The sequence below is a fragment of the Pteropus medius genome, unplaced genomic scaffold, assembly GCF_902729225.1.
Source record: "Pteropus medius unplaced genomic scaffold, Ma_sr-lr_union100, whole genome shotgun sequence".
NCBI lineage: Eukaryota > Metazoa > Chordata > Mammalia > Chiroptera > Pteropodidae > Pteropus > Pteropus medius.
In genome coordinates, this window is record NW_024354911.1 from 16,885,891 (window position 1) to 16,897,396 (window position 11,506).

Sequence of the window (11,506 nt, forward strand, 5' to 3'; positions counted from 1 at the left end):
CTCTATCCTTTCGTTAAGCGCAAGGAGAGCCTGTGTTGCGAGCAGAGATTTGAAAGCCATAAGTAGCAAGTAGGCCTGAGGCCAAAAATCTGAAGCTGAAGGGTTTGGGTCATGCCTCTGAGTTTAAAGACATCCCTTCCATAGGTAGCTTTTTCCTCACTCTGTTAGGGGAGGAAAAGCTACTTCAGGGACTCATAATCCAGGGTGTGCTCGAGTAGGAAGAACCCTAGGTTAGGAAAATATAGGCTCCAAGTCAGACTCTGAGATGCTGGGCAAGTCACCCAACCTTTCTCTGTGCCTCAGTTTCTTCTTCTGTGAATTAGATAAAGTTCACTTCAGCTCTGTGACCGATGATACTAAACTTAGGATAGCACAGTTCCCATGGCAGTATGACTGTAAAACTCAGCCTCTCCACATGTATCCCACCTCCCCAAGATAAACTGTTATAGCAACAATTGCCACAATTAATTGAGTGCCTACTATCTGTGGGCAAGCACCTTGCCAAGCACTTTACATAAAATATCTCATTAATCCTCACGATACCCATATGAATTATTATTTCCATTTTATAGATGAGGAGGAACTGTGGCTCCAAAAAATTACAATAGTTGACCCAACTCATTCAGGTGTTATTGGGAGAGCCAGACTTCAAACCTAGATCTGGTCCTGTCTGTCCGAACCCCAAATCTGGTGCATATTGGAAAGAAAAATCAGGTTGCTCTTTCTGGACTATGCCTTATACTCTTCAAGATCACCCTCAGTATTAGCTCAGTGCCTGGTATTCATGGATTACAATTTTCTCAAAAACACCCTGCTTCTTGAAGAACTTGAATGCTACTGATAATAAGGCTGCGTGGGTAGGCAGCCTTGTGGTGGGGAATGGAGGAAGTTATATATTTGTGTAATTCAATTGACTCTATTTGGTGCTTAGCCACTCATTAAAGCCTTCTGGATCTACTAGGAGTGAGACTGATGGCCACAGTAGCCAGAGCACAGACCTCATGCCCTTTGGATTATATTTGGGGGAAGAAAATTGGCTGTGGAGATAAGCGTGGCATGGAACAGAAATAAGAAAATTCCCCACTGCCTTGGCTCCCTCCTGAGCAGGACTCTGGGTGGCTGGCCTGGCCCCCTCAGCTCCAGATCTCTGTCCTCAGAATTCACTCGGACCACCTTGGGTGGTCGCTCCCATGGGCATTATGCACGTGCAGCTTTCTGCCTGTTGACATTAGGGGATGTGCCCCCACCTTCCCTTTGTTTCATCCTCCATTTAAGACACGTTTGTTCTCACTGGCTTTTAACTGGTTTTCAGTCTATGTTCATTGCTAGGGTGAGTTATCTTTTTTAAAAAATGCAACTTACAAAGGATTTCTGTGCTGCCCAATTAGCATTGTTAAGCTGTTTGGAAACAAATACAACTTAGGTCAGATGAAATCACACTCTGCTAGTCACTGAGATGCTTCTAAAAAGCAAATCACAACAGGATTCCTAGAAATTAGCTTCTGTTTCCTACTAGGACTTTTAAACTGCTTTAGGCCTTCGGATTTCTTAATTGCTATGTGAACAAAACCGTCCTTTCTCCTCTACACTTCCCGGTACGCTGCTGCAGAGGCGATCAAACCAATACCCTGCCCCTGGCTTCCTTTTACCAACCTCCAGCTGTTAAAAGCCATGGTTGGATGGAGATGGGTGATCACCAAGCTGAACCATGCACTCACTCTCTCACGCCCTTCATCCAGTCACTTCCACCTCCGTTCAGTACTAAGACTTCTGTTCTCTTATCAACACTAGCAGCTTATCCCCCACTAGCAGCTTATCCCCCACTAGCAGCTTATCACCCTACGCCCCTACGCTGCTTGCCCCTGGGGGTGCTGTTGTGACCAATCAGCTAATGAGAGAATCAGGACTCTACCAGGATTTGAATAACAGAAAATCTCAATAATGAGGAAAACCAGTCTATATCATGAAAAGAGATGTTCATGTACTTTTTCTGGTAATTCTATGAAATAAATGACTAAGATGATAATTCAGGAATCCTGAGTGATTTTTATTTTATTATAGAAAAAACAGAAGACTAAATTCACCAGAAATGATCTACTAATTATATTGCATAACCCCATGCACTTTGGCATCTGAGCTTTCACAAAGGTCATCATTTTTAGTAATCATTTTAATAATATGTAAGAAATAGAATGTCTAACTTTTGGCATACATATATTATTTCTTTAATTTCCACTCCCTTCCCCTACAAAATAAAATTTGTTTTAAAGTCTAATCCTTTTGCTTAAGAAAAAAAAAGATTTTTTTCCTTTGTAAGCAGTCAAAGCCAAAGAAGCAATTAAAATCCAGTGTGCGACCATCCATTTCTTTCTCACACCACAAACCACCCAAAGGTACATATATATATAAATATATATATATGTCCAATGCCTAAGAAAAGAACTGAGTTTCAATTGTGTATCCAAAAAAATGTTCGTGTTCCAATACCATAGTCACCTAGGAATCTATCAATCTAGTTTTTATAAAGTGCCTTGATTTGAGGAGCTGGTAATGAAAATGAGCAACAGAAATACAGTATAAGACAGAGTTTTTACAATTGGCTCGTGTGGACCACAGACAGAGCAAAGCTGGAAACAGACTTGATGGAAACCGTAGGGAAGTGGCCTGGGGTTTGTTTTAAATTAAATGAAAACTTGACAAGCAGGTGGAATTAAAAAAATATATATACAATTTTATATGTAATATAATTATGATTTTTCAATATTAGTTTTCAATCTAAGTGAAGCACTCTCTCTTAAGTTTCCTCAGGTTCATGTTACAAAGCAAAATCTTTTATTTTAAGAATAAGCCAGCAACAGTTTAAATAAAACTTGTTCGATAGGAGAAATTTTTTTATTTCACTTAATTAAAGGTCATAACCAATTAAAAAATACTAATATATATTAAAGATGACTTTATTATCTTAGGGATACTCAAGCTATCATTAAAAACATCATCTAAAAAAAGTATACAGCTTTATCATGCGTAGTTGTGATACAGCTACTATACACAGCTACTATACACTATCTGTGTAAGCTATCTATACACAGATAGCTTACATATCTTAGGAACAGAATTTCCTTAAAGTCATTTCTTAGTTGTTTCCTGAGTAAGTCCAATTTATGAGTTTTAAGATTCAGAGCAAGACAAATAGAACAATAAATTTCTCAAGAAATTCTAAACACCGATCTTCATACCCTGCTGTTGAGATAAAGCTACATCTAAAATGCCTGGTGTTGAGCTTTGTCATTTATGTGTCTGTCTGATGGCTCCAGGGGTAGTTTCCATGGTAAGCTCCCTGTGCACAAGAAGCAGGGTGAGTGGAATGTCTCCTTCCAATGAAGAACTTTTCACTGACAGCGATAAAGGCCAAGAACCTCCTTCACACAAATGATTGAAAAACAGAACACGAAGGACATTTTTATTTTGTTTTGTTTCCTTTGTGTGGTATGTGACTTCAGTGCAAATACCCATTTAGTCAAGAATACAAAGACAGCCACCTTTGCTGGCTAAGGGATTTCCAGAGATTGCAGTAAACATATATAGCTCTTTTACTTTTTTTCTGGAGAAATTCCTGAGGGTTGTTGTTTTATGCTCCTGTTGTGCATTTTTGCCTCCTCTTGGAAGAGGGGAAAAGATTTTTCAAAAGAATATTTAAGATTAAACTAAATAGAATCTAGACAAACTCAAACTGTTTTAAAAGCTGAAGTTTATTCACTGTCATTTATTTACATTTTTTGAGATATAATTGACATATAATATTGTATTAGTTCTAGGTGTACAACACGATTTGATATATATATATATATATATATATATATATATATCAATATATATTGCAAAATGATTACCAGAATAAGTTTAGTTAACATTTGTCACCTCACATATTTGTGTGTGTGGCGAGTTTTAAGATCTACTCTCTTAGCAACTTTCAAGGTGCTAAGAGAGTAGATCTTAAAACTATGTATGGTGAACCATACTAGTCACCATACTGTACATTACATCTTCAGGGCTTATTAACCTTATAACTGGAAGCTATTATCATTAGTTTTTAGAAATATAAAGACTTTGAGAAAGAATATAGAAGCCACTCTTGAATGGAACTTTCCGGTTCATGCATTTTTTCTGTTCGAGCTGAAAAGATAAATTGAACCTGTAGCTCCAAGCTAGCACAAGCTGTTTCTCTTTCACTTTTTAATCATTCTTTTCTAATACCTTCCATTACAATGGACTCTCTTACCCCTCTTTAGGTCCTCTTCATTCTCCCCCCTAATTTCTTCAATTCTAGGGCTATCAACAGTCTATCCGCCTTCAAGTCTCTCTTTAAGCTTTGCTTCTTCTAGGTAATCTATCCTGACTCAGGTTGCGATAAGTGTGAGGGCACATCGCAAACATTCTCAAATGTATAAAACATAAAGTGGTATTTTCTTACTACTGCTATCGTCATCACTAATAAGAAAATGGAATATTTGATCCTTTAGCTCTCTGAGAGACTGTGGTCCTTCTCTCCACCAAATATTAACAAATTCTTCTCTTTTGGTGTTTAAATTGTTGTCGAATAGGACAGAAATAATATTTCACTTTAATAATGCAACTCTTTGAAAATTCCAAAATTAATCTCCAACAAAGTAAAGGTATAAAAAAGGGGGGGGCCTAATTTATGGTAACTTAAGAAAATATAATAATAACTGGCTTGAACTGAAGTGCTGCTGTTTGTAAGTATGCACAGTACACAGGCCCATGTGAGGTACCGGGGCAAGTATCATAAAATATGTCCCTGGGGTCAGTCTGCTCTGTCAGTGTCTCTATGTGACACTAAGTGTGATATAGGGCCTGAAACTTCCTTGTGTAAACATCGAGAAGGATCCGGTGTTTTAAATTTATATCAGTCAATCAAAGGAATATAATAAATTAAAAATAAAAAATTTTTAAAAATAAAAGATTAGACAAAAATGAGAGGTTCAGCTCCAGACAAATAAGATTTGGCCCCCTCCTTAAGGTGTGTTATTATTTTCATTCTGACAACATGCATTCCACACTATCACAGCTACCCTTATTATACCATTATACCATTATACCATTAAAAAGCTATTTGTTGGTTCTTTAAGACATAGAGACTACAGATATCTAATTAAGTATGTTTACTTTTTAATTCATTAAATCATTTTACCCCCTATATATTTTTCATGTATATACCTAAACAACTAGATAAACATAGTAGGAAAGAAAAATTTTTCTCCTAGAGATCAAGAACAACAACACAAAGTCCCTGTAAAGTCAATATTTTAATGTCAAATCTTGTCATTTGACATTAATAAAATCTAAAGCCCATTTTTTTGCCTTTTTTAAAAAATTTTATTTTATTAGTAGTTTCAGGTATACATTTTAAAGATCCACTAAATTCCCAGTCTGAAAGTAATTGCTGTTCCTTGTCTTCTGTGTGTATATCACCAGTATATGTAAGAAAGAATCCCAGCCAGGTCTGGACCACCGCCAAGCAATTGATTATTACCCATTAAAAGAGAAATGTTTACTTATTCATGGCAACTAGTTTTCAGAAGGAAAGGCAAAGAGGCCTGATTTTAAATGCTGTCTTTTCTTTCCATCCTAAGACCGATCAAGATCATTCACTTCTTGAAAGTGTGAAAAGTCCATTTTTATTTTCCTTCTGCTATTTTAACCAGAATACTGATAAAAAAGAGGAGAGCAGTTGCTATGAGGCAAAGAAAAATGTCCTGGCAGTTGAGGGCCCTCCATCTATCAAGGGGAATTTGCAATGTTGCCTCTCTTCAATACTGTATAGATTTGCAGGATTTTGTGAAACACTTAACCAAAATGGAAGGATTTAAAAACAGAATGCAAGATATAGATGCAATCATTTTTTAAAAATCAAGATACTTTAGTTTTATTTCAGAGATTTCTAGTCTTAAATTCTTAAGCACGCAGCAGTGATGATCATCTTGGATAATTCCTTTGAAAGGGTGATTAGTGCAGACCGCTTAAATATATTCACTATAGCCCAGATGCCTAAAGATTAAATAAACTCTAACTACATCCAATTATAGGGACATGAATACTTATCTAATTAAATAATACTATTCACAAGCTATATTGAGTTGTAAAATAAGTTCAAGTGTCCAGAACACTAAACAATATTTTAAAATCTGGAAAGATTATTTAGTTAGATATTTATGTGTAATTCTAAGAATCCCTTATGAACTGGAGGCAATTCATATAGATATTTCCAATATGTATAAAACTTAATATCTTGACTATTTTTTTATATTGACCCAATAGAAAAATAATTTTCTCCTCCCATGTCTTTGAGTATATCTGATGTGAAAGAGGCAATAAAGAAAGAATCTTTCTCTAATAATTCTGACTCTCTACCTCCTTTCCTCCACTTCTTCAGAAGGTGCAGTTTAAGTGAAACAACCTCCTATAGTCCCCAGGTCCTGGCTCCTGGAGATAGTTTGGATAAATCCCCAGAGCAGAGGTGAAAGGAAAATTGGACTAGCGCTGAAGCACCAATGGAGAAAGGGGGAATCCACAATGAAGCAGGGTAGTTGCAGCACTTTCTAGAACCAGGAGTTACAGAGCTTCCCTGGGATACTCAAAATACAGACTGGGGCCAGGAACACTGTTCCCATTTCAGAGAAGGTGAGGCTAGAAGTAATATTTGGAGCTCAGAGCTAGGTCCTCCCCAGAGTACAACTGCTAGATGGGGGATGTATCTCTTCTTTGGGAGCCAAATACTAAGAGTAAAAGCAAATATTTGATGCTGAAGAGCTCTTAAGAACTGAAGAGTGCCATTTACTTATTTCTACAGGTCAGTGTGGGCTTAGTATGTTAAATAGATTAAAAGGCTAAGAAAGGTCAGTCACTCCAGGAAAGATTCTTCTTTTGCTTTTCCTGACTTGTTTCTTTTCCCCAAATCGTTATCTGCCCCACCCCTCTCTTGTGAAGGGTCCTTTGGAAACTCAAAAGATGGCACATTCTCTTCCAGAATATTCTGGAGAATGTGGCATCTGAGTCCTGGGGATGAGAGTTCCAGAACAATAGGCTAACACAATGAAGATGATTTTAGAAAAATTCCAGAGATATGGAATCATAAAACTCGTAGGGTTCTTAGAAGTTACCAAATCTGTTCTGTTTCAGATGAGGGGGGAAAAAACACTCAAATTGATGAGGTGATTGGAGCTAGATAGGGGCAGAGCTGAGATGCCAACCGACTGCCAGGCCAGAACTCCTTCACTTGACACTGCCTGGAACTTCAGACCCTAATCTGGGAGTCTGTCCTAATGCTTCCTTGGGACAGCCTTTGTCAGTGCCCTCCTTCCACGTCTCTCAGGAGATGGCTGGCAGAGGTTGCCAGGCATGGAGCTCTAGCCAAAGAGAAGTCCCCAAGGCCCTGGGCCAGTCTGTGACCTGCCCAACCTCTAGGACGCTGGCGCTTAGGTGCTAGGGCGCGGTAGGCACTAGATTTCCGGTTTCTGATGCCATCCTCCCCACCTCCCCCCAGTCTACTCACGGCTCCCTCCCCGCCTTCTCAGAGAGGACAGCCAAGTCATTTCAATTTAATCTTATTTAAAAAGACATAACTAATAAATCTATTGCCGGGGCCGCAGAGACGGCCAGCAGAGTTGATCGTGTTCCCAATCCCATTGAACCCCATTGAAAACCATGACAACACGGGACAAGCTCTGATTTATCCCGGCTCGCTAAAGAGCATTGTGAGCAAGCGTCAATCAAGCATTATTTCGGACTGAACAAATGCAAAATCTTGACTGGAACAAATGCTTCCAACAGGTCCGGGGCGTCGAGCTCCATTTCCCCTTTGTCCCCAGACTAGCAGTTGGCCTGTGTTGGGGTTGCCTCCGTCCGACCACCCAGCGCGTTGCGCAGCCCGGGGCTGGCGCGTTGGGCACGCTTGAGAGGGAGGCTGCTGGGGAGGATGAGCCAAACCCAGCCGAGTCGCGGCAACTGCACGGAGCCAGGTCCCAGTTCAGCTCAGGTGGAGCCAGCCTCCCAAACGCTGCGCCCCTCACTAAACTTAGCAATCCAAAAACCAACCCACTGGCTGCCAGAGGAAGAGGCCTCTGAAAGTGAGCTCGCTGAGCCCTAGCCTTCAGCGCGGCTGCCTTGAAACTTTGGGTCATCAAAAGCATCCGGCTCCCTGCACCTTCTACATTGATCATTTTCAGTGGGCTTGGGCTGTAGGGACTAGATGATCTCGGAGAAACCCCGGACTGGCCATCATTTCTGCCGGCGGGCCCAGTCCTAATTCTTCGGATCGGTCCATTAAAGACTAAGCCTGGCAGCTGCGACGGAGCGGGAGCTCCGGCTTATTGCCTGCTCTTGGGCAGAGGTCATGTCCTCTGCACTGGGCCTGACGTTGAGGCCACAGAGTCGGGGCGCACAAGTGGAGCTAAAGGGTGTGGCGACGCCAAGGAGACTGCAAAGCCCTCATAGGCCGCCCCGCGAAACTCAGCTGCCGATGGGTCCTAGAGTAGACCAGGGCTCATTTCTACGGAGTACAGACACTGAGCCTGAGCCCGTGACGGTGAGCAGTCGGGCAGAGCTGGGCCAACGAGGCTGGCACTTCGGATCTGAATTTCTTGGCCAGATTCCTCCTCAGTTTTGCTGGTCTGGGGAAACAGAGGCAGAGCTGGGAGACCCTCATGCTACCAGCCTTTCCTCAGCACCCCTGAAGTTGTGGAGGACGTCTGGGGTGTGGGGAGGCTCCTAGCGACCTTTGAAATCCTTGGCCCAGATGCCGGCGGGGCCAGGCCATTCCTCTGTGCCGGCCTGAATCTTCTCGCCTCTGAGTCCTTAGAGGGGCCCAACCAAAAAGAAAGAGAGCGCGCCAGTTTAACACTGTCTTGTAAATCACTTTCCAGGTAATTGCGGGAAACGAACACTCCAGCAAACAAGCTCGAGGAATATACAAACAGGGAATAAATTCCTGGGCGCTCATAAACTATCCATGCCGCCCTCACTCTTCCTTGCGCTCCAGCGAGGCCAGGCCCCGTATCGGCCTAGGAGAAAGAGGAAGCTGGGGCTGGACGGGAGGGTAGTGGCCACCGCTCGCCACCCAAGATGTTATTCATTGGTAACAATCCCCATTATCTGTCCCCACTTTGGGCTAATCAGGCAGAATTGCTAATGCCGAGGGCTGCTTCCTGCTGCCTCTGGGAGGTAACGGGGCGCAGAGGGGCGGGGGACGGGGCGGGGCCGGGGGGGGCGGAGGTGGCACCTTCCGGGCTCGCCGGGGCTTTGGTCCAGCACTCATTCAGGTACTTAACACCCTGGAGACCCGGACCAGGGCTTTCAAAGAATCCCGGGTGGGAAGGGCTGTTTATATAGACAGGGATTCCGCTGTAAGAGCACTAATATCTTGGCAGCCTGCGCATGGCGTGCGCCTCTCACGCCCACCAGTAGGAGCGGCGTCCCCGGCCGCCCCTCCATTCCCAGCTTGCCCTGCCCCCACCTCCTTCCTCTCCTCGGCCATGGCCACCACTGGACGCCTCAGCTTCACCGTGCGCAGGCTCCTGGATTTACCCGAGCAGGACGCCCAGCACCTGCGGAGGCGGGAGCCGGAGCTACGCGCCCCTGGGCCAGGCCCCTGCGCCACCTGGCTGGAATCCGAACGCGGCCACTACGCGTGTGAGTGAGCGGAGGATGGTAGGGGTGGAGAGGACGCGCAGAACCAAAAGCCCGGCCCATGAGGGGATGAATTTCCTCAATGCTGAAACCCGAGGCTCTGTCCTCCTCAAACCCTATGCCACGCGTCTCCCAGTTGGCACATTCTGAGAGCATATTTCAGCGCCTGGCACTAACGCCAGAGATTTGGGGTTCTGTTCCAAGGCTTAGAATATTTAAGGCATTTTAAGGTCCTTAAAATGCCTGAAAACACGGCCATGCTCTTCAGGCTTCGGTGTGGAATGGGCAGCTTTGGCGAGCTTGCAAACCTCGGCAAACCAGTGCAATCGACCTGGAGGTGGCCTGTGTTGGTTAGTCAGCTTTTGGTAAATTCGTCTGCCAGCGGAATTAAAACAATGCAGACTTGTTTTAAGAGGGCCCAGGGATGGGTTTCTCTGGGAGCTCGGTCTCAGGTTGTGGTATAAAAGGTCACTGAATTAGGAGAGGTGAGTGTCCAGAGGTGAGCCCAGGGAAGGAAGTGGTCTCACTCTCAAAGCCGCGGGCGAGTGGGACGCCCTCCGACCAGTGGCTCGGCGCCCGCGCGCGAGTAACTGCTGGCACTCAGAGGGTGCCGGCGTCTCATCCGGCCGTGTCTCCTTTGCCTTCCCTAGCCTCAGACGAGAGCAGCCCAGAGGCCAGCCCGCCCGATTTGTCCCAGCGGCCGCCGGCCCAGCCTGCGTCTCCGGGTTCGGACGCGGAGAAGAGGAAGAAGCGGCGGGTGCTATTCTCCAAGGCGCAGACGCTGGAGTTGGAGCGGCGCTTCCGGCAGCAGCGCTACCTGTCGGCTCCGGAGCGCGAGCAGCTGGCACGCTTGCTGCGGCTCACGCCCACGCAGGTCAAAATCTGGTTCCAGAACCACCGCTACAAGCTGAAGCGAGCGCGCGTGCCGGGGACCCGGGAATCGCCCGACTTAACAGCCGCCGCTGAGCTGCGCGCTGCGCCGGGCCTGCTGCGCCGAGTGGTGGTGCCCGTGCTGGTGCGCGACGGGCAGCCGTGTGGCGGCAGTGGCGAAGTGGGCACGGCTGCCAGCCAGAACAAAAACGCCGCTCCCACAGCCGCCGCCTGCCCTCTCCCGGGCTACACCACCTTCGGCCCCGGCTCGGCACTCGGCCTCTTCCCCGCTTACCAGCACTTAGCGCCCCCCGCCCTGGTCTCTTGGAATTGGTGAGGGCGCTGCTGGGCGCGGGCACTGGGACTACCCTGGACTTTGCAGTGCGCCCTGCGGCCGGAGTAGGGCTGGAGCCGGGACCTAGAGTGCGCCCCGGGCCCCACCTCACTGCGGGCCCAAAGTCCTTTGGCGCCGGGGTCCCCTGCCCGGCTCTCGCCAGTCATCGCACAGGGAACTTTCGCCAAGATTCCCCCCTCCCCCCACCCTCGCCTCGTTCCCTTGACCGCCAGTCCCAGAGCTAGTTATTATTGCTTGAACCTTATTTGTATATTTTTAAATAGCTGTTTGTATAGGAAGCAACTTATTTTAAAAGAAATAGAATATTTTTCCTCTTTGTGGTGGCGAATTAAATGTGTACGGTTGGGTCCCCTTGCGCGCCTGCTAGGAATGTAGGTGGGAGCTGTGCTTTTCTTTAAGCAGTTATGACCCACAGTAGTTGAGTGAAAGTCTCTAAAGGGCTTTAGGAAAATACGGGGTCGGGGGTGGGGGGGTGCTGTGGAGGACAGGAAGGAAGCAGAAGCAACCCTGGGGTTCCTGTTAGCTGAAGGTGGCTCTGGCTCGGAAGGGACGCGGAGGCCCCCCTGGGCTCCTGGAGCT

At 45.3% G+C, this 11,506-nt stretch overlaps 1 protein-coding gene across 1 annotated transcript; it reads left to right on the plus strand.

Annotated features, from left to right (window-relative positions):
• Positions 1 to 9,335: 9,335 nt before the first annotated feature.
• On the plus strand, positions 9,336 to 11,084 carry NKX2-8 (NK2 homeobox 8). The gene is made up of 2 exons (XM_039856527.1): positions 9,336 to 9,705; positions 10,353 to 11,084. Exons 1-2 carry the CDS (start codon positions 9,549 to 9,551, stop codon positions 10,907 to 10,909), a joined length of 714 nt encoding a protein of 237 aa, XP_039712461.1. The 5' UTR covers positions 9,336 to 9,548; the 3' UTR covers positions 10,910 to 11,084.
• Positions 11,085 to 11,506: the final 422 nt, after the last annotated feature.